The 22,546-nt window shown below is 41.4% G+C and overlaps 1 protein-coding gene across 6 annotated transcripts in view; it reads right to left on the bottom strand.

Annotated features, from left to right (window-relative positions):
- galnt13 (UDP-N-acetyl-alpha-D-galactosamine:polypeptide N-acetylgalactosaminyltransferase 13) overlaps nt 1-22,546 on the bottom strand; it is a 349,729-nt gene that overhangs the window by 93,192 nt on the left and 233,991 nt on the right. For all 6 annotated transcript variants that reach the window (XM_048599345.1, XM_048599346.1, XM_048599342.1 and 3 more), the window contains 2 exons: nt 19,403-19,520; nt 13,352-13,532 (listed from right to left, as the gene is read on the bottom strand). In XM_048599345.1, the coding sequence (XP_048455302.1) occupies nt 13,352-13,532; nt 19,403-19,520 (299 nt within the window). The remainder of the gene's footprint in view (nt 1-13,351; nt 13,533-19,402; nt 19,521-22,546) is intronic.

Genomic DNA, 22,546 nt, shown 5'->3' with positions numbered 1-22,546 from the left:
GGAAGTTACGGTCCTTGAAAAACAAGGACAACTGAGATGTACGGGAGTGGAATGCCTCATCCTGGGAGCAGATGCGGTGGAGGCGAAGGAATTAGTAATAGGGGATGGCATTTTTGCAGGAAGGTGGGTGGGAGGAGGTGTACTCTAGGTAGCTGTGGGAGTCGGTGGGCTTGAAATGGATATCGGTTTCTAGGTGGTTGCCCAAGATGGAGACAGAGAGGTCCAGGAAGGAGAGAGAGGTATTAGAGATGGTCCAGGTGAACTTAAGGTTGGAGTGGAAGGTGTTGGTGAAGTGGATAAACTGTGGGAGCATGAGGCGGCACCGATACAGTCATCAATGTAACGGAGGAAGAGGTGGGGTTTAGGACCAGTGTAGGTACGGAAGAGGGATTGTTCCACGTAACCTACAAAGAGGCAGGCGTAGCTTGGGCCCATGCGGGTACCCATGGCCACCCTCTTTGTCTGTAGGAAGTGGGAGGAATTGAAAGAGAAGTTGTTGAGGGTGAGGACGAGTTCGGCTAAGCGGATGAGGGTGTCAGTGGAGGGGGACTGGTCCGTCCTGTGGGACAGGAAGAAGCGGAGGGCCTTTAGGCCATCTGTATGGGGAATGCTGGTATATAGGGACTGGACGTCAATGGTAAAGATGAGGTGTTGGGGACCAGGGAATTGGAAGTTCTGGAGGAGGTGGAGGGCGTGGGTGGTGTCACGGACATAGGTAGGGAGTTCCTGGACCAAGGGGGAGAAAATGGAGTCGAGATAGGTGGATATAAGTTCGGTGGGGCAGGAGCAAGCGGAGACAATGGGTCGACCAGGGCATTCAGGTTTGTGGATTTTGGGAAGGAGATAGAAGTGGGCGGTGCGGGGTTGGGGAATGATGAGGTTGGAGGCCGTGGGTGGGAGGTCACCTGAGGTGATGAGGTTGAGGATAGAATCAATGTGGATTTCACAAGCTTCAAAATCTCCCCTCCCGCTATCGCATCTCAAAACCAGCCCAGCTCGTCCCCGCCTCCCTAACCTGTTCTTCCTCCCACCTATCCCCTCCTCCCACCTCAAGCCGCACCCCCATCTCCTACCTACTCACCTCATCCCACCCCCTTGACCTGTCCGTCCTCCCTGGACTGACCTATCTCCTCCCTACCTCCCCACCTACACTCACGTTCACTGGCTCCATCCCCGCCTCTTTGACCTGTTTGTTTCCTCTCCCCCTATCTTCTCCTCTATCCATCTTCTATCCGCCACCCCCTCTCTCCCTATTTATTTCAGAACCCCCTTCCCCTCCCCCATTTCTGATGAAGGGTCTAGGCCCGAAACGTCAGCCTTTCTGCTCCTACGATGCTGCTTGGCCTGCTGTGTTCATCCAGCTCTGCACCTTGTTGTCTCGGATTCTCCAGCATCTGCAGTTCCTACTATCTCAGCTTGAATAATAGCAGAGGTTTACACGATGCAACTTCAATAGCTGGGTCACTGCACATATGAACTGGGCAATATGAGTAATTAATAGACTTGAGACTTTGACTTCTGAAAGAAGTTCAATAATTGGTGCAAGGGAAAACAACTCAATAAAACATGGCGTGAAATCCTGTGGAGCCCAAAGAGATCCTGGGTTTTGGCTAGAGAGATAAGAATCCCTGTGCCATCTCTTTACACGAAGGCATGCTGCATCTTCTGCCTCTAATGTGCCTAACAAGGCAATGGCATGCCTTCCCCAAAACAAAGACTCTAGGGGGAGGAAAGTCATGCCCATCAAGAGCCACCAGCCAATCAGAAAAAGCAGATAAGCTGCAGTCTGATACTGTCATTTAACACATCAAGTAATTCTTAAGGGAATCCAGGAATCACAATGCCAGGGACATATGCTAAGAAATGACTGATAGGATGTCTGAGAAATCAGTCATGCCTGCAGCAAATATATACTGGAGATAGTGGAGAAATATGTTGGAGATTATGCATCAATTTTTGGTAGGCATTCTAAAGAAATTCTGAAGGGTACGATAAAGTTAAGAACAGATGGAAATAAGTTGCCCAGTTGACAGAACAGGTTAATAAGTTTTAAAGGGAAAGTGACCATGCAGAAGATCAGAAAGGAACAGAAAGCATGTGATGAAGCATGGTATAAAAATCAGATTGAGTAAGTACTGCAACAAAACATTGAATTAGGAGCAGAGAATACCAATTTGAAGGGAAAACTAGAGGTTACGGCGGCGGCGGGGGGTGCTCACAGAATTATTTTGGCAACAAAGTGGTGCCTAACCTAAAGCAGATCAGCCCGATGTTTAGCTAAAATCAAACAATTCCAGACACCAATTCAGTGGCTGCAGTTCCTACTAACAGAACAGGTAACCTTTGCACTTTCTGGAACAGTAAGTGTGAAAGCTGTTTTCCCAGTGATTTCTGCCTTTGCTGGTATAATGTTGTTGAAAGTACACCACCTTCTGCTCTGCCTTTCCTGTATTGTGAGACCAAGACAGGAGATGTAGTCACCTGGGCCAGGACAAAACCAAAGCCAGAGTGGACTGGTGAAGGGCATTCCAACACAGTTAAATAGGAGTATACTTAGACCCTTGATCCTGGTGAGATTAGGGCCATGAGGGAAGAGTTGGGGATTACAGTGGACGAGAGTTCTGAACTCCCATCTTATGTCAAAATGGTGACGTAGAAGATTTCACACTCCGCATTACAGAATTATGATTTGTAAAAAACCCTCCTAGCTGTATGCTCCCAAGATTTAAAGTGACAGGTGAACCAAAATATCATTGTCAAAGGCTCACTTAAGAAGCTAAAGGATGACCCAAGTAGGGCTTTAGCAGAAGAGAATGCATTCTTCGTGAATACCAAACAAAGCCCCATCAAATTCATGTGTATTTTCAGAGGGGCTTCACGGCTACTGCCAGAAGATCTGGCTTGAAGAGGAACACACCTGGATAAACGTTCATACTTTGATTCACTCAATTTCAAGAGAGTTTTTCTGAAAGGACGCGAGCTATTGGTCCATCGTGCATATTTATAACAAACAGAGTGGGCAGGGGTGAACTAATCCATTGCTCTAATATGACAAAGACAAGTCCATAATAACCTTACTCAAACACTTGTAAAAGCTAATGTAGCAGCTTTTGAAGATCCATCGCCTAGCCAAAAATCTGGACCATTCAGGAACATGCTGCCGAGAAGGGACACCCTAATCCACTTATTCAATTGCAAACACTTGGGCCTCATAGCGACAGAAGGTGCTTTGTGTGGAATAACTCCACAGAGGTCAGCATCCCGTCACCAAGTTACCCTTTATTTACTTGTGGAAAGTCCTTGACCATGATCCAGCTTCCTCACAGCCAGCTCCAAGTGTCAGGATGTCTGACTCTCCTGCTTTTATCTGTCAGACCTTAGTCCCTGAATAGACTACTTTAACAGACCCAATAAAGGAACTCATATTCTATGATGTCCACTTGGCTGACCTCATTACAATCATGACATTGTAGAAGCTGGAAGTAACATTAAGCCCTGTATTCCACCTCCTCTTTTACAGATTAAACCTGACCTTGTTGAACAACTGTTAGACAAACTGGAGGCAGCAATAGAGGCCTTGGAAATAAATATTTGAGTTTGGACAGGTGCTGTAGTGTGTCAGGATCTGGGCAAGTAATCCCAGACCTCCAATGACTCCAGCAGGCCTCTCACAAAGAACTGTCTCCCTCTGTCTGATAGAATGATGGTATGAGACTAGTAGTCTGCTCCATTCACATAAGAGATGAACGAATGATAGTCAACTCTGAATCCTCGTGCACTGCCATCCGCAATTTCTTACTCCAAAACCATGCAACAGTACCTTTATCAAGTTAAGTGTATACCATACATTTGAGCAGGGGCCTTTTTTTCTGCTCTTCCAAGGGTTCGTGTTGAAATTTTTTCAAGGGCTAATTCTTGGTTTTCAGGGACTACCTTTTTCATTCTAACTAACTCATTCATTTAGCGTTGCTGTCACATGGTAACAATACCTACTGTACTTATATTGACACATTGGGTAGCCATGATGTGGAGGTGCCGGTGTTGGACTGGGGTAGACAAAGTCAGAAGTCACATAACACCAGATTATAATCCAACAGGTTTATTTGAAATCACAAGCTTTCAAAGCACAGCCCCTTTGTCAGGTGAAGTGAGAGAGAAGAGCACACAGACACAGAATTTTAGGCTGAGAGGTCAAGTGCAGAGAGATCAAAAGATCAGACTACTGGTGTGAGTGGAGTGTCAAATAATAGGTCTCTGCAGGTGACCAAGGGTGTTAGAGAGTATGAGTAAAGTTTCAACAGCTGAATAACAAGCAAATGGATGACCTATAATCTGATTAAATGAAGCACAGAGATACTTATAAAAAATTAAAAGTAACGTGGTGCTGGAGACAAAGTAAATGACTGGAATAACATGATAGATATAAGAGGCACATACTGTGGGTCTAACCAAAGTAATAATAATCCAAAACTGTACAAATTAATTAAGATAAAGAGATCATAACAATTTATCAAGGTAAAGGTTTTATAGATACAGAACAGTGTGATGGGATCACATGTAGAGTGACATGAACACAAGATCATGATTGAGTCTGTCCTCATGGGTATGGAATTTGGCTATCAGTTTCTGCTTGGTGACTCTGCATTGTTGTGCATCTCGAAGGCTGCCTTGGAGGACACTTACCTGAAGAGCAGAAGCTGAGTGTCCTTGACCGCTGAAGTGCTCCCCGATTGGGAGGGAACATCCCTGTCTGGTGATTGTTGCGTGGTGTCTATTCATCCGTTGTTGTAGCATCTGCGTGGTCACACCAATGTACCATGCCTCGGGGCATCCTTGCCTTAAGCATTTGAGATAGACAACACTGGCCAAGTCACATGAGTATCTGCCATGTACATGGTGGGTGGAGTTCCCATGTGTGATGGTAGCATCCATATCGACTATCTGAAATGTCTTACAGAGGTTGCCATGGCAACGTCGTATGGTGTTGTGGTCAATGTTGTCCTGAAGGCTGGGTAGTTTTCTGCGAACAATGATCTGTTTAAGGTTTGGCAGCATTTTGAAGAGGCTGCACTCCGAAAGCTTGTGATTTCAAATAAACCTGTTGGACTATAACCTGGCATCGTGTGACGTCTAACATATTGGGTATTTACAATCAGACAAGCATCAGAATAACTTATTAATAACTTATATCCTTTACAAAGCCTTCTCTATGTCCCTTCAAAGACAAAAATCCCAGCATTCATTATGTATTGAAACAATGAACAATTGCCTAAGGTGGCAAATCAACTGGCATAATAAGAAAATTGGATTTCAAAACATACTTTGAAAAAAAAAACTGTTCAGCTTACAACATTATAAAAGCATCAATCATGCACAACCAAAGTTTGCATTTGGTATGTGGAGCAGTACAGGATGTAGAGGAGTTCATATTGGGAGCAACAAATACAGGAGACTAGACTGAAGAAAAGTACAAGTAAATCACTGCTTCACTTCGGAGGAGTGTTTGGGCCTTAGATAGTGAGGACATAAAAAGGGCACATCTTATTTCACTAATGATTGCATGGGAGGAGGATGACATATTAGGAGTGAAAGTTGAGGGAACAATGTGTCAATGTAGGAATGTTCCGTTCAGACTGCTAATGGGAGAGAGAAGAGGAAGATGCATTTGATGGTGACATCATGTTGGAGGCAATGGAAATGGCAGAGGATGCCCCTTTGAATATGGAGACTGGGTAGGTAAAAAATGAGAGCATGGGGAACCCTACCACTGTTCAGGGAGGGAGCGGACGGGATGAAGGCAGAAGTGCAACAAACAGATCAGACATGCTTGAGGACCTTGTATGCCCCAGTGCATCGAAATCCTTGCCTGAGGGAAAAAGAAGACATGTCGGAAGCATTGCTGCTTAGCCACTTACAAGCTCTGTATTTGTACTGCAAACTTTCAAAATATCTGTGCACTTCTAAATCTACTCCTTGAGAATTACCGATTCTAGTTGCTCCAGTATTGGTCGCCATGCCATCAGCTCTATAATTCCTCTGTAAACTACTCATCTATCTCTCTCTCCTGCTTTTGTCCATTAAGATATTCCTCTAAACGTACATCTTTGAAGTGGTTTTTATATGTATGAGGGTTGTTATCATATTTTGTTTTATAATGCTTCTGTGGTGTGCCTTGTAACATTGTATTACATTAAAGTCATTATATAAGTACAAGTTGTTGCTCAACCACTTCATTAAATTCTGCATGCTAGATAAATGCATTATCAAAGCTGTGGTTTTGATTCTGTTTTTCGTGGAATTACAATATGCAAGTTGACAACAGTTACTCTGAATCACTAGAATCACAGGAAACAAAGGCAATAAAAAACATTAAGCAGTTAATGTATCAGAATGAAAAAATTCCAAAGTCCATTGAAGAATTAACAGTGGGAAAAACCACAGAGTGTAGAGCTACAGTGATGACTGTCTCAGCAAGAATTCTAAAGACACCTTGGGAAATAAGGGGAAAGAAAAATATATTTTATGGTTTTGTAACTAAAAGGTCTGCAGAGAGTAGAACAAACAAAACTTTTTGCACGGCAGGCAAGAAGCTCCTGAATTAATAGAACTATAAAAGGCTGAGTTTCATCTCGCTACAGCTTTATTTGCACCTGCAAATGGAGCATTAGCTGGTTCAAAATTGAGATGCCGTTATCATTCACATACAAACCTTCATAAATAAAAAAATTAAGCCCTCAAGCCACAACTGCCATTCAGTTAGATCATGCCAACCTATACCTCAACTCACCTCTGAAACATTTCCCTTGATGCCATTCTCTTAATAAAAATCTGATGATCTTGGTCTTGAAAATTTCAATTGAACCAATATTCACAGCCTTTTCACATTTTCACTATCCTTTTTGTGCAACAACAGTATAGCATGTGAAAGAATGATTTGATGTCCCAGCTCAAGGGGCTGAATGTCCTACTCTTGTTGCTATTTTTTATGGTCTTTAAATAGAAAGGATCTTTGGAAGGATATCAAATCACTCTTTCATACTCCATTTTGAGAGGAAAGGGTGCCCAGCTGATCTCTCTTATCAATGAATATTATATTGTCATAGATTTCATCCTGAACTCAATCTCTTCTTCTGGAAAAATAGTTTCAACAACTTCTCACACGACACCGGGTAATAGTCCAACAGGTTTATTTGAGGATACAAGCTTTCGGAGTCTCACTCCTTCTTCAGGTGTCAGTGCCAGAGGTGACATCAGACGCAGAATTTATAAGTAAAAGATCAAAGGATCATAGAACTGATGTGAATGTGTTGAACAAACCTAAGATGGCTGTTAAATCTTTAAATCAGTTAGAAAGGATTAATATGCAAATTCCAGAATTTCTTTCAAGTCACTGCCCCGAGATAAACGAAGGTGTTATCTGTTTCCTCAGTATACCATCTCTTTCACGGACACCTGAAGAAGGAACAAAACTAAGACAGTTTGTGTCTTCAAATAAACCTGGTGGACTATAACCTGGTGTTGTGTGATTTTTGACCTTGTCCACCCCAGTCCAACGCCAGCACCTCCACAGCAAGAACTTCTCAATATTGTATTCCCTGAGCAAACAGTGTGTTGCAAAACTCAACAGCCAGAAAATGATCGATTAATGACTTGACCACAAATCACAGCAACAGAACTTTGGAACTGTCAATGTTTTATCCCTTTTGCTTTCAAGAATAAACTTAATGGCCAGAAAATGTGTTCTCTAAAATAAATATCTGAAAAGAGAAATCTTTGTGTGTGTCTGTGTGTCTGTGTGTCTGTGTGTCTGTGTGTCTTGAGTTTTTTTGACAAATAAACATTTATTCTTGAATAATCTTAAATCTGTATGTTCCAGCAGTTTTTGCATCATTGCACAACTTACATTTTGATAATAAATAAGTAATCACATTTATTGAAGAAATCTAGTAAGTTTTTTTAAAACCTGATAACGTGTTTAATTGTTTCAGAGATAGTAGGAACTGCCGATGCTGGAGAATCTGAGATAACAAGGTGTAGAGCTGGATGAACACAGCAGGCCAAGCAGCATTAGAGGAGCAGAAAAGCTGATGTTTTGGGCCTAGACCCTTCTTCAGAAAGTGTTTAATTGGCCATTTTAGTAATAGTGCTAAGTAATTTTTATTTTGTATTGTGACTTTTATTTTGTAATAGAGCGAAAGTGATTCCTCCATCCTCAGTCATAACAATGCACTGAAGTTCACTTTTCGTGTGATTGCAATGCTGTTTAAAGACATCTATAACAGAATAAATCTCAGTATAATCCAAAAATTAGAAGTACATGTTATAACATTTATACAGTAATTACATAGGATTTCAATCTACACATAGATTAGGTAAAACCTATTTAGTATGATTTTGTGGAGGAACAATTCTTAGAATATATGCGAGATGATTCTCTATTAAGTGCTTTGAGGAACCAACAAGGGGAACAGGCTAATTTGAAATATAATGCGGTGAAACAATAAAGGGATACCTAAAATGGAGCTTTAGGAAAGTTAATACCATAATGGCCATAGAGCTAGTGGATCATTGATGATTATCTTTCAAAATTCAAGTAATTCTTCAATGAAGCCTGAAGACTGGAAGATTGCAAATGCAATCCCAGTTTTTAAGAAAAGGAGTGAGAACACTGGAAACTCCAGACCTGCTAGATTGACATCATTTGTAGGGAAATGACGAGAAACTATTATAAAGGATGGGATTCCTGGATATTTAGGAAAGAAAACCTGATTGGACAGCTTCAATGTGGATGGCTGCAAAACCTGATGGATTTTTGTTTTGAGGATTTAACTAGCAGAATTGATAAAGGGTGACCCAAAGGACATGGTGTATTTAAATTTTCAAAAGGCTTTTAATAAAGTACCACATAGCAAGTTAGTGTAAAAAAAGGTAAAGCACGTAAGATTGGGAGATAATATATGAACATGGATTGAAGTTTGATTGACAGGCAGAAAGCAAACAGTAGACAAGTGTCATTCATTGGGTGGCCACTTGCAACCACTGGGGTATGACAAAAATCAATGCTTCAGCCCTACTGGTTCACAATCAAAATCACTGATTTGGATTTCGGAATTAAATTGGTGGACAAGTGTTGTGAGGAAGATGTAAAGAAGTTTCAAAAGGATTTGGAGAAGCTAAGTGAGTCTTCAAAGATTTGGCAAATGGAAACCTAATGTGTAGAAATGTGAAGTCATCTGTTTTGGTTTGAATAACAAATATACAGAGTACTTCTTCAATGATGAAAGGCTGGGAAGTGTTCATGAGTCACTAAAGTTAATGTAAGGATACAACAAGCAATTAACAAGGCAAATAGTTTCTTGGCCTTTATTATAACAGGATTTAAATATGGAAGGCAAATTTCTTACTACTATTACATAAAACCTTGGTGAGATCAAATCTCCAGTACTGCGCAGTTTCAATATCCTTGCATATGGAATGATATACATGCCACAGAGGCAAAGGTTCAAACTAATGCAAACTAATTCCCAAAACAGAGTGATCACGCTATGAGGAAATAGGAAATATGCTGGGCCGATATCCTCTGGAGTTTATAAGAATGAGAGGTGATGACATGCAAACATATAAAATTCATAGAGGGATTTATATAGTAGATGCTGGAATGATGTTTCCACAGGATAGAGAATCTATAACACTGGGACAGAGTGTCAGAATATGGGGTAGGCCATTTAGGACTGAGAAAAGAAGTTCCTCCTCATCTCAAAGCGTGCTGAATCTTTGGAATTCTCTGCCTTAAAGGGCTGTGGACACCTGGTCATTGATTACTTGCAAGTCTGAGATTGAAATTTCTTCATGTTAAAGTCATTAAGAAATAGGAGATTTGTGTGGGGAAATGAAATTGAAGTAGATCAGCAATGGGTTCACTGAATGGCAGAACAGGCTCCCAGAATCAAAAAAACTGTTCTGGTGCAGAAGGAGGTCGTTTGGCACATCCTGTATGCACTGCATCTCTGAATGAGTGTTATAACTTTGTGCCATTCTCATTCTATTGGCCTACCATGTAATTCTACACATTGCTTCTATTCAAAGAATCATCCAATACCCTCTTAATCAACTTGAAATGTTGAAAAATCGAAGGGCTGGTTGGTCAACTCCTGCTCCTATTCTTATGTTCTTTATAAAACTATAATAATTAGCATTTAAGCAAAAATTATCATCTTTCCTGGATATTTAGTTCCAAGTTATGAAATACCTTCTAGACTTATGATCAGTACCTCATAATCTTGGTGCCAAAGTTCACATGCTCTACAATCTAATACTAAGCTCTTCAAGTGAGAAGAGATAGCAACACAACACATATGTAGTGTAGAAAAAAGAAGCAAGCCCAAATGGTAAATGTAAATGAAAAGACATTTCGATCAGTCTTTGAATTGCATGTGAAAGTGTTGATCCAAAAACACTGAGGTCGTTAGTGGATGGCACCAGTAGCACTGATGTTGGTAGCTCAGAAATCAATCTCAAGATCCTTGGTTTTATAGGTTGATCAAAATTCCTTTGACCTGATCCCCTTTGAATTGGCTGGCTGCATTGAAAATTTCTCCATTTCATTTTACCTGCAATCCAGTTCTACTTCTTTAAATTTAGCTCCTAGCTAAATCTATCAGAGATAGTAGGAACTGCAGATGCTGCAGAATCTGAGATAACAGTGGGTAGAGCTGGATGAACACAGCAGGCCAAGCAGCATCATAGGAGCAGGAAGGCTGACGTTTTGGGCCTAGACCCTTCATCAGAAATGGGGGAGGGGAAGGGGATTCTGAAATAAATAAGGACAGAGGGGGAGGCGGATAGAAGATGGATAGAGGAGAAGATAGGTGGAGAGGAAACAGACAGGTCAAAGAGGCGGGGATGGAGCCAGTAAAAGGTGAGTGTAGGTGGGGAGGTAGGGAGGAGATAGGTCAGTCCAGGGAGGACGGACAGGTCAAGGGGGTGGGATGAGGTCAGTAGGTAGGTGATGGGGTTGCGGCTTGAGGTGGGAGGAGGGGATAGGTGGGAGGAAGAACAGGTTAGGGAGGCGGGGACGAGCTGGACTGGTTTTGGGATGCGGTAGGGGGAGGGGAGATCTTGAAGCTTGTGAAATCATTGTGATACCATTGGGCTGCAGGGTTCCCAAGCAGAATATGAGTTGCTGTTCCTGCAACCTTCGGGTGGCATCGTTGTGGCACTGCAGGAGGCCCATAATGGACATGGCGTCTGAGGAATGGGAGGGGGAGTTGAAATGGTTCGTGACTGGGAGGTGCAGTTGTTTATTGCGAACCGAGCGTAGGTGATCTGCAAAGCGGTCCCCAAGCCTCCGTTTGGTTTCCCCGATGTAGAGGAGGCCACAACGGGTACAGCGGATGCAGTATACCACATTAGCAGATGTGCAGGTGAACATCGGCTTGATGTGGAAAGTCTTCTTGGGACCTGGGATGGGGTGAGGGAGGTGGTGTGGGGGCAGGTGTAGAACTTCCTGGGGTTGCAGGGAAAAGTGCCGGGTGTGGTGGGGCTGGAGGGGAGTGTGGAGCGGACAAGGGAGTCACGGAGAGAGTGGTCCCTCCGGAAAGCAGATGAGGGTGGGGAGGGAAAAATGTGTCTTTGGTGGTGGGGTCAGATTGCAGATGGCGGAAGTGTCGGAGGATGATGCGTTGGATCCGGAGGTTGGTGGGGTGGTACGTGAGGACGAGGGGGATTCTTTTTTGGTTGTTATTGCGGGGATGGGGTGTGTGGGATGAGTTGCGGGAAATGTGGGAGACACGGTTGAGGGCGTTCTCGACCACTGAGGAGGGGGGGAAGTTGCTGTCCTTGAAAAACGAGGACATCTGAGATGTATGGGATTCACAAGCTTCAAAATCTCCCCTCCCTCTACCGCATCCCAAAACCAGTCCAGCTCGTCCCCGCCTCCCAACCTGTGCTTCCTCCCACCTATCCCCTCCTCCCACCTCAAGCCGCACCCCCATCTCCTACCTACTAACCTCATCCCGCCCCCTTGACCTGTCCGTCCTCCCTACCTCCCCACCTGCACTCACCTTTACTGGCTCCATCCCCTTCTCTTTGACCTGTCTGTTTCCTCTCCACCTATCTTCTCCTCTATCCGCCTCCCCCTCTCTCCCTATTTATTTCAGAACCCCCTTCCCCTCCCCCATTTCTGATGAAGGGTCTAGGCCAAAACGTCAGCCTTCCTGCTCCTATGATGCTGCTTGGTCTGCTGTTCATCCAGCTCTACACTTTGTTATTCAAAATCTAACTTTGCTGGATACTAGATCACTGAAGGAGCAAACACATTAAGCAGCTATAATTTGAAATCATTTCATTACCCATTTGTTATGCATGTCCTGACTGAGAAGCTGAATGGTAGATGTGGTTCAGGGATAAAAAGTCTCGGAGAACTGTAGGCGTTTCCTTTTCGATGACATGCAAGTTGTCACTCAGCCAGCATGGCACCTTGGTTAAGTTGGAATTATGTTGAGTGTTTTGGAAGAATTTTTGCTGTGAGGCCTAGCATCTTTTCTTGGAATATCTGGCCAAAGTTGCCACATTTACCATCTACCCTGCCGCTAGGTCATCCATTATGTCTGACTCTGGCCCCATCATAACCAAGCACTGTTACTAGAATAACTCACCACTCGGTGATACCCTCATAACAAGGAATGTATCTCCATCAATCATCCACTTTCAGGCTCAGCAGCAGAGTAGATAGTGAACATGGCAACTTTGGTAAGATATTTCGAAAAAAAACATGCTAGGCCTCAATGGAAATTCCTCAAAAGAACTCAATGTAATTTGGACTTAACCAAAAAAAGTGTAAAATTCAGCACATTATCTAGAATACTACTCCACTAACACGTACCCGTATAATGGCTATATTAATCATTGTTATAGCAATTAGAACAGCAAACTAAATTGTTTTATGTGTAAGAATAATATGCTACCTTCTCCCAAAACATTTTTCATTACTTAGAGGCAAGACTACATATATTTACATTTAGGAAATTATTATGAAGCAAACTCATGTTTTATGGCACAAGGGAGACATAGAAACTAGAAAACAGTTCTTGACTAATAGTCTACCTTTATAAAAGCCAAAGCATCATGGTAAAAGTTATATACAAGTAAGGTTTACCAGTAAATTTTAAACTATTTATGCCAAAAAACAACATGACAGCAACCAAAAACATGCAAAATCATAAATACAATTAATTGGAAATAGATTTACATCTCTGGGAATGTATCACGAAAAGATGATTATCATACAACATCGTAACACACTTAATGAAGATCAGCTCAAAACAAATTATTTCCCTAATGCTAAGTGTACCTGGTGATATAATGTAGAAGAAGTCTTTGAAGTCATCCATCCAGACTTCTGCTAGGCGTCGATTGTTCTTGTTAATAATATGTCCAGTACCACCAGGGAAAGTGTATGGAGTTGCCTTGCGGAACACATGACCAACATGCGAACAAGTAATAATTTCCAAAGAACCACCACACTGCCATATCTGAGAAAAGACAAAGGATATTATCTTCTGTTTTTGGTATCCATTTACCAAAATCACATGACTACACGTGGTGTCAATACTCCAAAAACTCAAAGTCAATGGTACCCTCCTGCACTCTGGTGTGTAGAACTCATCTTGCATTATGTTTGATACAATGAATATTGTTGTTGTTCTGAAATAATAAACATGATGTACTCTTCTTAAATGTGACTCTTTTCAATGAGTTCTTTTCAAAAATTGCAGAAAATAGATTCATAAAATTTATCAAGGATGCCCACGTTTCTAGACAATGCTCATCAATTTATTGACAGTAATAGCAAGTATATTTGGTCATGGGCCTATTAAATTAATATTGAAAACATACTTTAATTTATACTGTACTAACATTCAAAATCCCTTTTATCTAATAACGTATGTATTTTGCTCCAAAAATTCTGAAATCGTTTCTTGAAATCAGGATCTTGACCATGGTAGAACATAGGAATAAAATCAGTTAAGTGTACTTCTGTTGGTCCCTTATCACACAATAATATGCATAGAATTTACCGATGGAAACAATCTTGCACAGTAATGAGATGTTTATTCTAATCGAAAGGGCTTAGTATTATTCTAATCTAATAAGAGGGTTAAATATGAAATATTCCCATCACGATGCCTCTGAAATCTTAGAGGAGCCTAAGTAACATAGGTCATGGTGAGATTTGTGGCAGCACTACACAAGAAGTCTGGCCAGACCTCTCTCGATGCCATGAACCACTCAGTGCATTTTAAACTATGTTCCAGGAGTCAAAGTGAGATTTTCACTAGAAGGGAGATTATTGCTTTTTAACAAACTTTTAATTGCACACTTTGCTTTACAAATATGCAGTTTCCTGTATGACCAATCAACGGGAGGAAATTAGGCATAGAGAATTCTCGACATGGAAGTCAGAGCAGATAACTGGAATCTTCAGCTCACTCAGAGATAGTAGGAACTGCCGATGCTGGAGTCTGAGATAACAAGGTGTGGAGCTGGATGCTGTATTCATCCAGCTCCACACCATCTTCAGCTCACTGTTGGCTGCAAAGAACCTCCACGATGGTCGCCAGGCAACAGGACCTCAGGGAACAATCCATGTGGATCAGATACACGTAACCATTGTTCACGGACACTGGCATCCAATAATTACTAACTTCTCATGATCCAGGTGACACCTCTCCAATCCACATGCAGCATGCTTAGGAAGTGTAAACTTGTATTTCAGAGCCTACTGGCAACCGGCATTGAAAAGCTGCCGAAAGGATACTTTGCACACAGGGACAGGCACCCAGTTTACAAATCAGACCAGGTTGCATCACAAGGCTGCCCACTTACTCTCTCTGCACTCACTTATTTAGCGCCTATTTGCACGCTTGCAACATCCATGCTTGCCTGTTAGTGCATTTGCATTTCAGCCAAAGCATAAAGGTTATCAGCACTGTTATTTAGTGTGCTTTTTGTGCAGACACACAGCAGACTGCTTGTCATACTTGACACTAAGGAACTCTCTGGTAGAGGAAGTCAACTTGCTAAATGGCACACTAATAATCAATCTAATTCATGTAGCTTGAGCCAGTTGCCTATATGGCTAACAGCATTATGTTTTTATTTAGCCAAGTGACCATGTTACAAAGTAGGTGGGTCTATTCCTCAGTCCAGTCAAGTCAGAGGACCTAGTACCATGAGTTAGGGACAGACTCTGCACACAGTCTAGGGGATTGGCAATGGTGAGTCATCCACTTGGAGGGTGGTGCCGGTTAGGGGATAAGTCCGACTCTAGCCTGGGAGTGGTTTTCATTTCACTCGTATTCTTTTGGATGTTGATGGCCTTTCCACCTGTTTACCACCCAATATCCTACAACTTGTCTCATCTGGGATCCCATTTCTTCCCTTCCACCAGCCAGCCCCAGCACCCCCGTCATCCCTCACCCTATCCATTTAGTTGAAATGAGCTCTAATGGTGTCTTGCAAGTGTCTTTGTCCATACATGATTTAAATGCAGCCTGTCTCTTCCATGCAAGTCCCTTCCATCCTGAAAGGAGCTGCAGGTCACTCTAAAAGTAACATTTTATTCTCATAGCATTGTAAATCTGCTCACAAAGGTTGTTTTGACATTTTTATTATTTTAGTTCATGATATTTTAAAAATGTCACAGAGAATGCAGCTTAAAAAATACAAAACATAACAAAATGAGTTTGTCTCCTTTACAACACACGGTACCTGCACAAATACATTAAGGATTAAGCTGATAAATACGAAGTGCCATGCTAGTGCACATTAGAAAAGAAAGCATTTATTTGATTTATTTATTGTCACACATATTTTGTTACAAAATATAGTGAAAAGTGTTATAGTGTTGCCACTCTCTGCTGCAATCTTAAAATACAGATAAATAAACCAAAATCTAGAATACAAAGGCATAAGAATAAAGAAATAAAGAATAAGTGTTCAACTTCACAGTCCTTCTTGTTAAGTGCTCTGCCATGAGCTTGGCAACCAGACACAAATCTCTTCGCCACGCCACCACCACTGGAACAGAAGTCACCACTCCTTGGCACCAACTCACCACTAGGAGGCCTCACTGGACCTCGCCGATGCTGCCTGGTACCGCACTTGCCCAAACTCTACTACACCACCACCAAGAGTCCGCTTCGGGCCCACCTTGCCAATGCAGCCACTGCTGATGCCAATGCTGCAGGGTCTCGTACTGGGCCCAGACTCATCCCCACCACTGCCTCTGTGAATCTGCACTGGACGCAGAAGCTGCCTAGAACCCAAACTCTCTCTGCCGCCACAAGTCTGCGCTGGGCCACCAACGATGCTGTCGCCGTGACAGAGGTCTTCCACAAGAGGTATGTAAAATAGAAGTGAAAGAAACAAGAAAAGAGGGAAAAAAAGGAAAAGAAACGAAAAGTGGATGGAGCCCTACTCAAAAGCCCTACTCCACAGCCATTTACCAGAAGTATACACCATATACCATAATCAACATCAAAACATAGTACATGTTCAAAATCAATGTGGTAACTTGCATATTCCACATTACACAATAAGTATGGAAATGCATCAGATACTGCTTAGTTCTCAGAAATGTGACAAAGTTTAAGTACCTTTCTTTCTCATTAAATCTAAAATGCTGCAATATATTAAAATATGACAGCAGAATCTCCAGAGAAAATATCATTTATGCAGTACATTATCATCCTTTTCAATAGGTCTGGCTTTACTTTGTATGATACTACATGTGGTCTATTTGTGGCTGACAGTGATTGACCTGGTACACAGTTGGGTTTTAAATTTGATGATGTTGGCAGCAATCCTAACAGCTCCTGGCAGTGGTAAGTACCTCCGCCAGCACTGAACACTAGCAACATCCTGAAGGTTACCACTGACCAAAAATTGAGCTATACTAGCCAAATAAATAAAATGGCTACAAGAAGAGGTCAGAGGCTAGGAATAATACAGTGAGTAATTCACTTCCTGACTCTCCAAAGCTTGTCCACCATCCACAAGGTACAGTTAGGAGTTTGATGGAATACTCCCCCTTGCCTGAACGGGTGCAGCTCCAACAACACTCAAGGAGCAATAAGCTTTTGGGTAATAAATTATGGGTGGCACAGTGGCTCAGTGGTTAGCACTGCTGCCTCACAGCACCAGCAACCTGGGTTCAATTCCAGCCTCAGGCGACTGGCTGTGTGGAGTTTGCACATTCTCCCTTTGTCTGCGTGGGTTTCCTCCGGGTGCTCCGGTTTCTTCCCACAGTCCAGAGATGTTTCAGGCTAGGTGGATTGGCCATGCTAAATTGCCCATAATGTTCAGGGATGTGTAGATTAGGTGGGTTACAGAGGGGATGGGTCTGGATGGGATGCTCTGAGGGTCGGTATGGACATGTGTAGGGATTCTATGATTCTATGAAGCTTGAGACTATCCAGCACAAAGCAGCCCGCTTCATTGGCACAACTTCCATAACTGTCCACTCCCTCCACCACCAATGCTCAGTAGCAGCTGCAAAATGCACTACAGAAAATCACCAAAGATCCTCAGACAGCACTTACCAAACACTAGAAGGACAAGAGCAGCAAATATATGGACCACCTGGCAAGTTCCCCGCCAACCCACTCACTATCCTGATTTGGAACTGTACCACCATTTCTGTGGTGTGTTTGGGACAAAATCTCGCAATGCCCTCCCTAACAGCATTGCTGGTCTTCCTACAGTACATGGACTGCAGTGATTCAAGATGGCAGCTCACCACCACCTTCTCAAGGGCAACATGGGATGTGCAATAAGCTGTCCGTGTCAGTACTGTGAATAAAAAAAAAGTAATGCGAGAGTAGAATCATCGAAGTGTGGTGCATATGTAATGAGGTGAGCAACAGTATTACGTAAGTTTAGAGGTCACAGAGAAAATCCTCCGTGAAACTCCCTGAAATTGACACTTAGCTGATTTTTAGAAAAATTCAGGCCTTTTTTTTTTAAACTTTGCTACAAGCTTTTAATATTTTATGTACTTGGCTTCAAATTTCTTTGTTCCTTTTTATTTTTTCACCATGTGGAAAATAATTTCACTCATCTTTCTTGTCAAAATTAGGTGGTACGTATTTTCACATACTTAATTTCATTTGCCATTATACTACCCACTTCGTTAATCTATTTCAACCCACTGCTCTCATTTGTACTACATAATCCTCCATTAATTATGTATAAATAATTCTGAATTTATACATGTATTTCCAGAAATTGTATTTACAAAGTAAACCAAGTCACAACTACTTCTTTTCTATCCTATTTGCTAGCTTTCAATCTCTCCCCTATGAAGTACTTTGAGATATTGATTATGTTAAAGCCAATACTCATATACGAGTTTGTTGGAAATTATACTGACAGGAAAATTAAACCATGTCATGTACAATCACCCACTTCTGCTTCTTTGCCCTTTAATTCTTTCTCAAATTAAAGTACACAGCAATTTTCAGTTTCAGCAAATAAATGACTCCAATGCAGCTGCTCGTGCACGTTCCATCACTTACATACTGGTGACAAGAGTGCAATGCTCAACTTAAGCAAAATGTGCTGAGGCAACAGCTATAACCATTTGTCCCCAGTTAAACGCGGCAAGGGAGGCTGCTGACAGGAGTGAAAGGGAATTGCAGAGCTTTTGAATGGATAATTCTGGTGTAATTTAGGACTGACGGTTTTGAGACAATGAATCATTTTACTCAATTTTCCGCTGATGACTGATAATAGAGCAAAGTCCAATCGATATACTCTTGAGAAAAGCTGTGCGAGGTGCTTAACCCTTTTTCATACTAGGCTAGAGGTGGATTCAATCACTAGAACTTTTCCCAGGAATCTACAATTGTTTATTTGATATCGTAGAATCCCTACACTGTGGGAGCAGGCCATTCAGCCCATCAAATCCACACTGACCCTCCAAAGAGCATCCCAACTTTAACCCTGACTTTCCCCATGGGTAATCCACCTAGCTTGTACATCCCTGGACACTATGGACAATTTAGCATGGCCAATCTACCTAAACTACACATTTTTTTGATTGTGGGAGGAAACCAGAGCACCTGGAGGAAACCCACCCAGACAGGGGGAGAATGTGCAAACTCCACATAGACCAGTTGCCTGAGGGTGAAATTGAACCGGGTCCCTGGTGCTGCTAACCACTGAACCACCGTGCCACCCCCTGATGTTTTGCTTTTATTGTAATCGTTAAACTTTATTTAAAAGTAAATGCTAAATCTGCACTAACTAATTCATAACCAGGCAGACAAGATTCTTTTTTTGATAATTGAACATATCATTTTGATACAAACATAAGTAGCAGGATGATCTACTTACTTACCCGAAAGGACATTTCCAGGTTCTCTCCACCCCAAATATCCATTCCTGCATCATATGTTCCAATTTCTTCAAAATAATCCCTATCAATGGAAAACAAGCCCCCAGCCATGGTAGGTGTCCTAAAGGATTAAATAAAAACATATTTGATCTCTAGTACAGTCTTTATGATAAATACACTAGTTTAGTAATGTAAGTAATTATGTTATAAAAAATAATTATTAGTCTCCAAAAATAGATTGGTGATTTAAATTCCTAGAACAGAAGTTTCATTTTTATTTCCCTGTGCTCAACCACTTTTTCAGCATTAGCAATGTTGGTTGGATTTATATGTCTGTTAAATGGGTTGTAGTTGAAGATCTGTCATCGTCAGTGGAACATTTGCTACTTAATTCAATCGTATCAAATTAAATTTCTTAATAATAATCTACTGGTCATATATCACAAGCTCCAAAAACAACAATCAAGAATAAAATTTATGATAATTTTGTTACAAGTAGGAGAAAAAGGTCTAGGAGCCCTGAGATACCAAGCTCTTAAAAATATGAAACGTTCATCCCTGTATCTTAACTTCACAGAAGTAGCCTGATCATAATCACACTGTCTGTTATTCAAAACTGTAACTTGAATTATTAAAAATAAAATTCCTCCTGACGTGGATTAAGACAGATTATTTCAGAACAATGGCATATGTAGACCTATTTAAAAATATCCATTCATCTTATTTTTAAAAACTGCTATTGCTACAGCCCCATACATTAAAAATATGGTTAACTGACACATGTATCAATAACAGAAGCAACTCATCCATAGAACCCTTTTGTGGCAATCTGAGCTCTGTGCAGAGATCAACAGCTTTATGTAGTTACAATTTAACATTTTAACAAAAAATGTTATTTTTCCTAAAGTTTTTGTCAATGGCTCAAAATTCATCTGCACAAGATAAAGAGGTATCAATTTTTATAGCCTCTGTATAGCAGGGCGGGGGGGGTGATAATGGAGGGATGGGAGCATTAGTTGATATGGAGCAACACTGGGAGTGGGCAAGGGAGTAAGGGCCTGTGGAAGATGAGAGCTGGAGAGTCTACAACAAAAACAAATCAACTATGATCAGAGACCTGAGGCAGGCCTTTTAGGAATATAGGAACAGGACTGGGCCATTCAGTGTATCAATATTGCTATGCCTTTCATTACTATCATAGCTGATCATCTACTTCAATGCTTTTTTCCTACAGTGTCCCCATATTTCTTTACATCATTGGTATTTAGAAATATGTCAGTCTCGACATACTTAGTGACTGAGCATTGACAGCCCTCTGGTGTAGAAAATTCCAAAGATTCATAACACTTTGAGTAAAGAAAATTCTCATCTTGATTGTAAGTGACTTCCTCTTTATCTTTAAATTGTGTCAGCTGTTTCTAAACTACCTAACTACAGAAAAATCTTGTCTGCATCTACCCTGTTTATCCCTCTAATGATTTGGCAGCTATCAAGAGATGACCTCTCAGTCTTCAAACATCTAGAGAATATGGGCCCAGTTTTCCCAAACACACTTCATCAGAGAGTCCAACCATCCCAGAACTAGTTTACTGAACCCTGTTGGACTCTCTTTGTAACAATAATATCTTTCCTGAGATAAGGAGACTAAAGCTAAACACAGAACTGCGTGTACAAACCAACGAAGTTCTATTCAATCGAAGCAATATTTCAAATTTGCTCAAATCCTCTTGCGATAAAGGCTGATCTACCATTCACCTTCCTATTTGCTTCAGGTACCTGCATATCAGTCTACAGTAGCTTATTGATGAGGTTCCCCGAGTCCCTTTGGACATCTATACTTTCCAGCCTCTTATCATTTAAGAAATATGTCTCCATGAAAATATGGCTCAGTGTACAAAAGCAAGGAATTTATGCTAAATCTTAGTGAAATACTGAATTGACTTCAAAACACATATTTAGGGAAGATGCAAAGGTTTTAGAGAATGATTACAGCAAAGATTTATGAGAACAATTCCAGGGACAGGTACTTAAGTAAATACATTGGAGAATCTGTAGCCATTCTCCTTAAAGAGGAATTAGGAAACATTCAGAATCATGAAGGCTTAACTAAACAAAGTAGATGAAAAGAATCTATTCCAATCAGCAGTAGGATTGAGAATCAGGGTGCACAAATTAAAGCGAATGGCAAAAAAATGAAGGTAACATAGAAGATAGAGAACATAGAACAGTATAGCACAATACAGGCCCTTCGGCCCACGATGTTGTGCCGACCTATTATCCTAAGATCAATCTACCCTGCATACCCTATATTTTACTATCCTCCATATGCCTATCCAAGAGTCGCTTAAAAGTGTCTAAAGTCTCTGACTGTACTACCGGCAGCGCATTCCACACGCCCACGACTCTGTGAAGAACCTACCTCTGATATCTCCCCTACACCTTCCTCCAATCACCTCAAAATTATGCCCCCTCGTATTAGTCATTTCCGCCCTGGGAAAAAGTCTCTGGCTATCTACTCTATCTGTGCCTCTCATCATCTTGTACACCTCTATCAAGTCACCTCTCATCCTTCTTCGCTCCAATGAAAAAAGCGCTAGCTCCCTCAACCTTTCCTCATGAGACCTGCCCTCCAGTCCAGGCAACATCCTGGTAAAACATGAGGGAAAACTTATGGTTAGGATCTGGAGTGCTCTGCAGCTAGCTAAATTGTTCTTTTAGAGAGTTAGCATTGATTCAATGTATTGAATGAACTTTCTCTGTGCTGTTAATACCTACAATTCACCATCCTCAGCAATTTAGTGGAAACAAGAAATCAGTCACATGTATTAAGTTCAACTCAGACAAGGTCTCAGTTTTTATGGAAGAAAACTAATCCTGGGTCAGGGCAGAGGGAATTCTGGGGATTATCATCATATTAGGGCAGAGCAAACTAACACGGTAGCTGCAAAGAAAGTCTCAACTTTCATAAGAGTGCATAAGGTCTTTGAATATGTTATTTCAAAGTGTAAGAATGCAAGTTTAATGTAACTGCTTCATCCTGGACCAAATTTTACTAATATGCTTCACAAGGCCAAAAAATCTCTTCAAGGAAACTATGAATTTTGCAAGAGATAGTAGGAACTGCAGATGCTGGAGAATCCGAGACAA

This window comes from Rhincodon typus, chromosome 7 (assembly GCF_021869965.1).
Source record: "Rhincodon typus isolate 14 chromosome 7, sRhiTyp1.1, whole genome shotgun sequence".
NCBI classification, from domain to species: domain Eukaryota; kingdom Metazoa; phylum Chordata; class Chondrichthyes; order Orectolobiformes; family Rhincodontidae; genus Rhincodon; species Rhincodon typus.
Note: the sequence above shows the minus strand (reverse complement) of the source record. Positions and strands in the feature narration are given on the sequence as shown.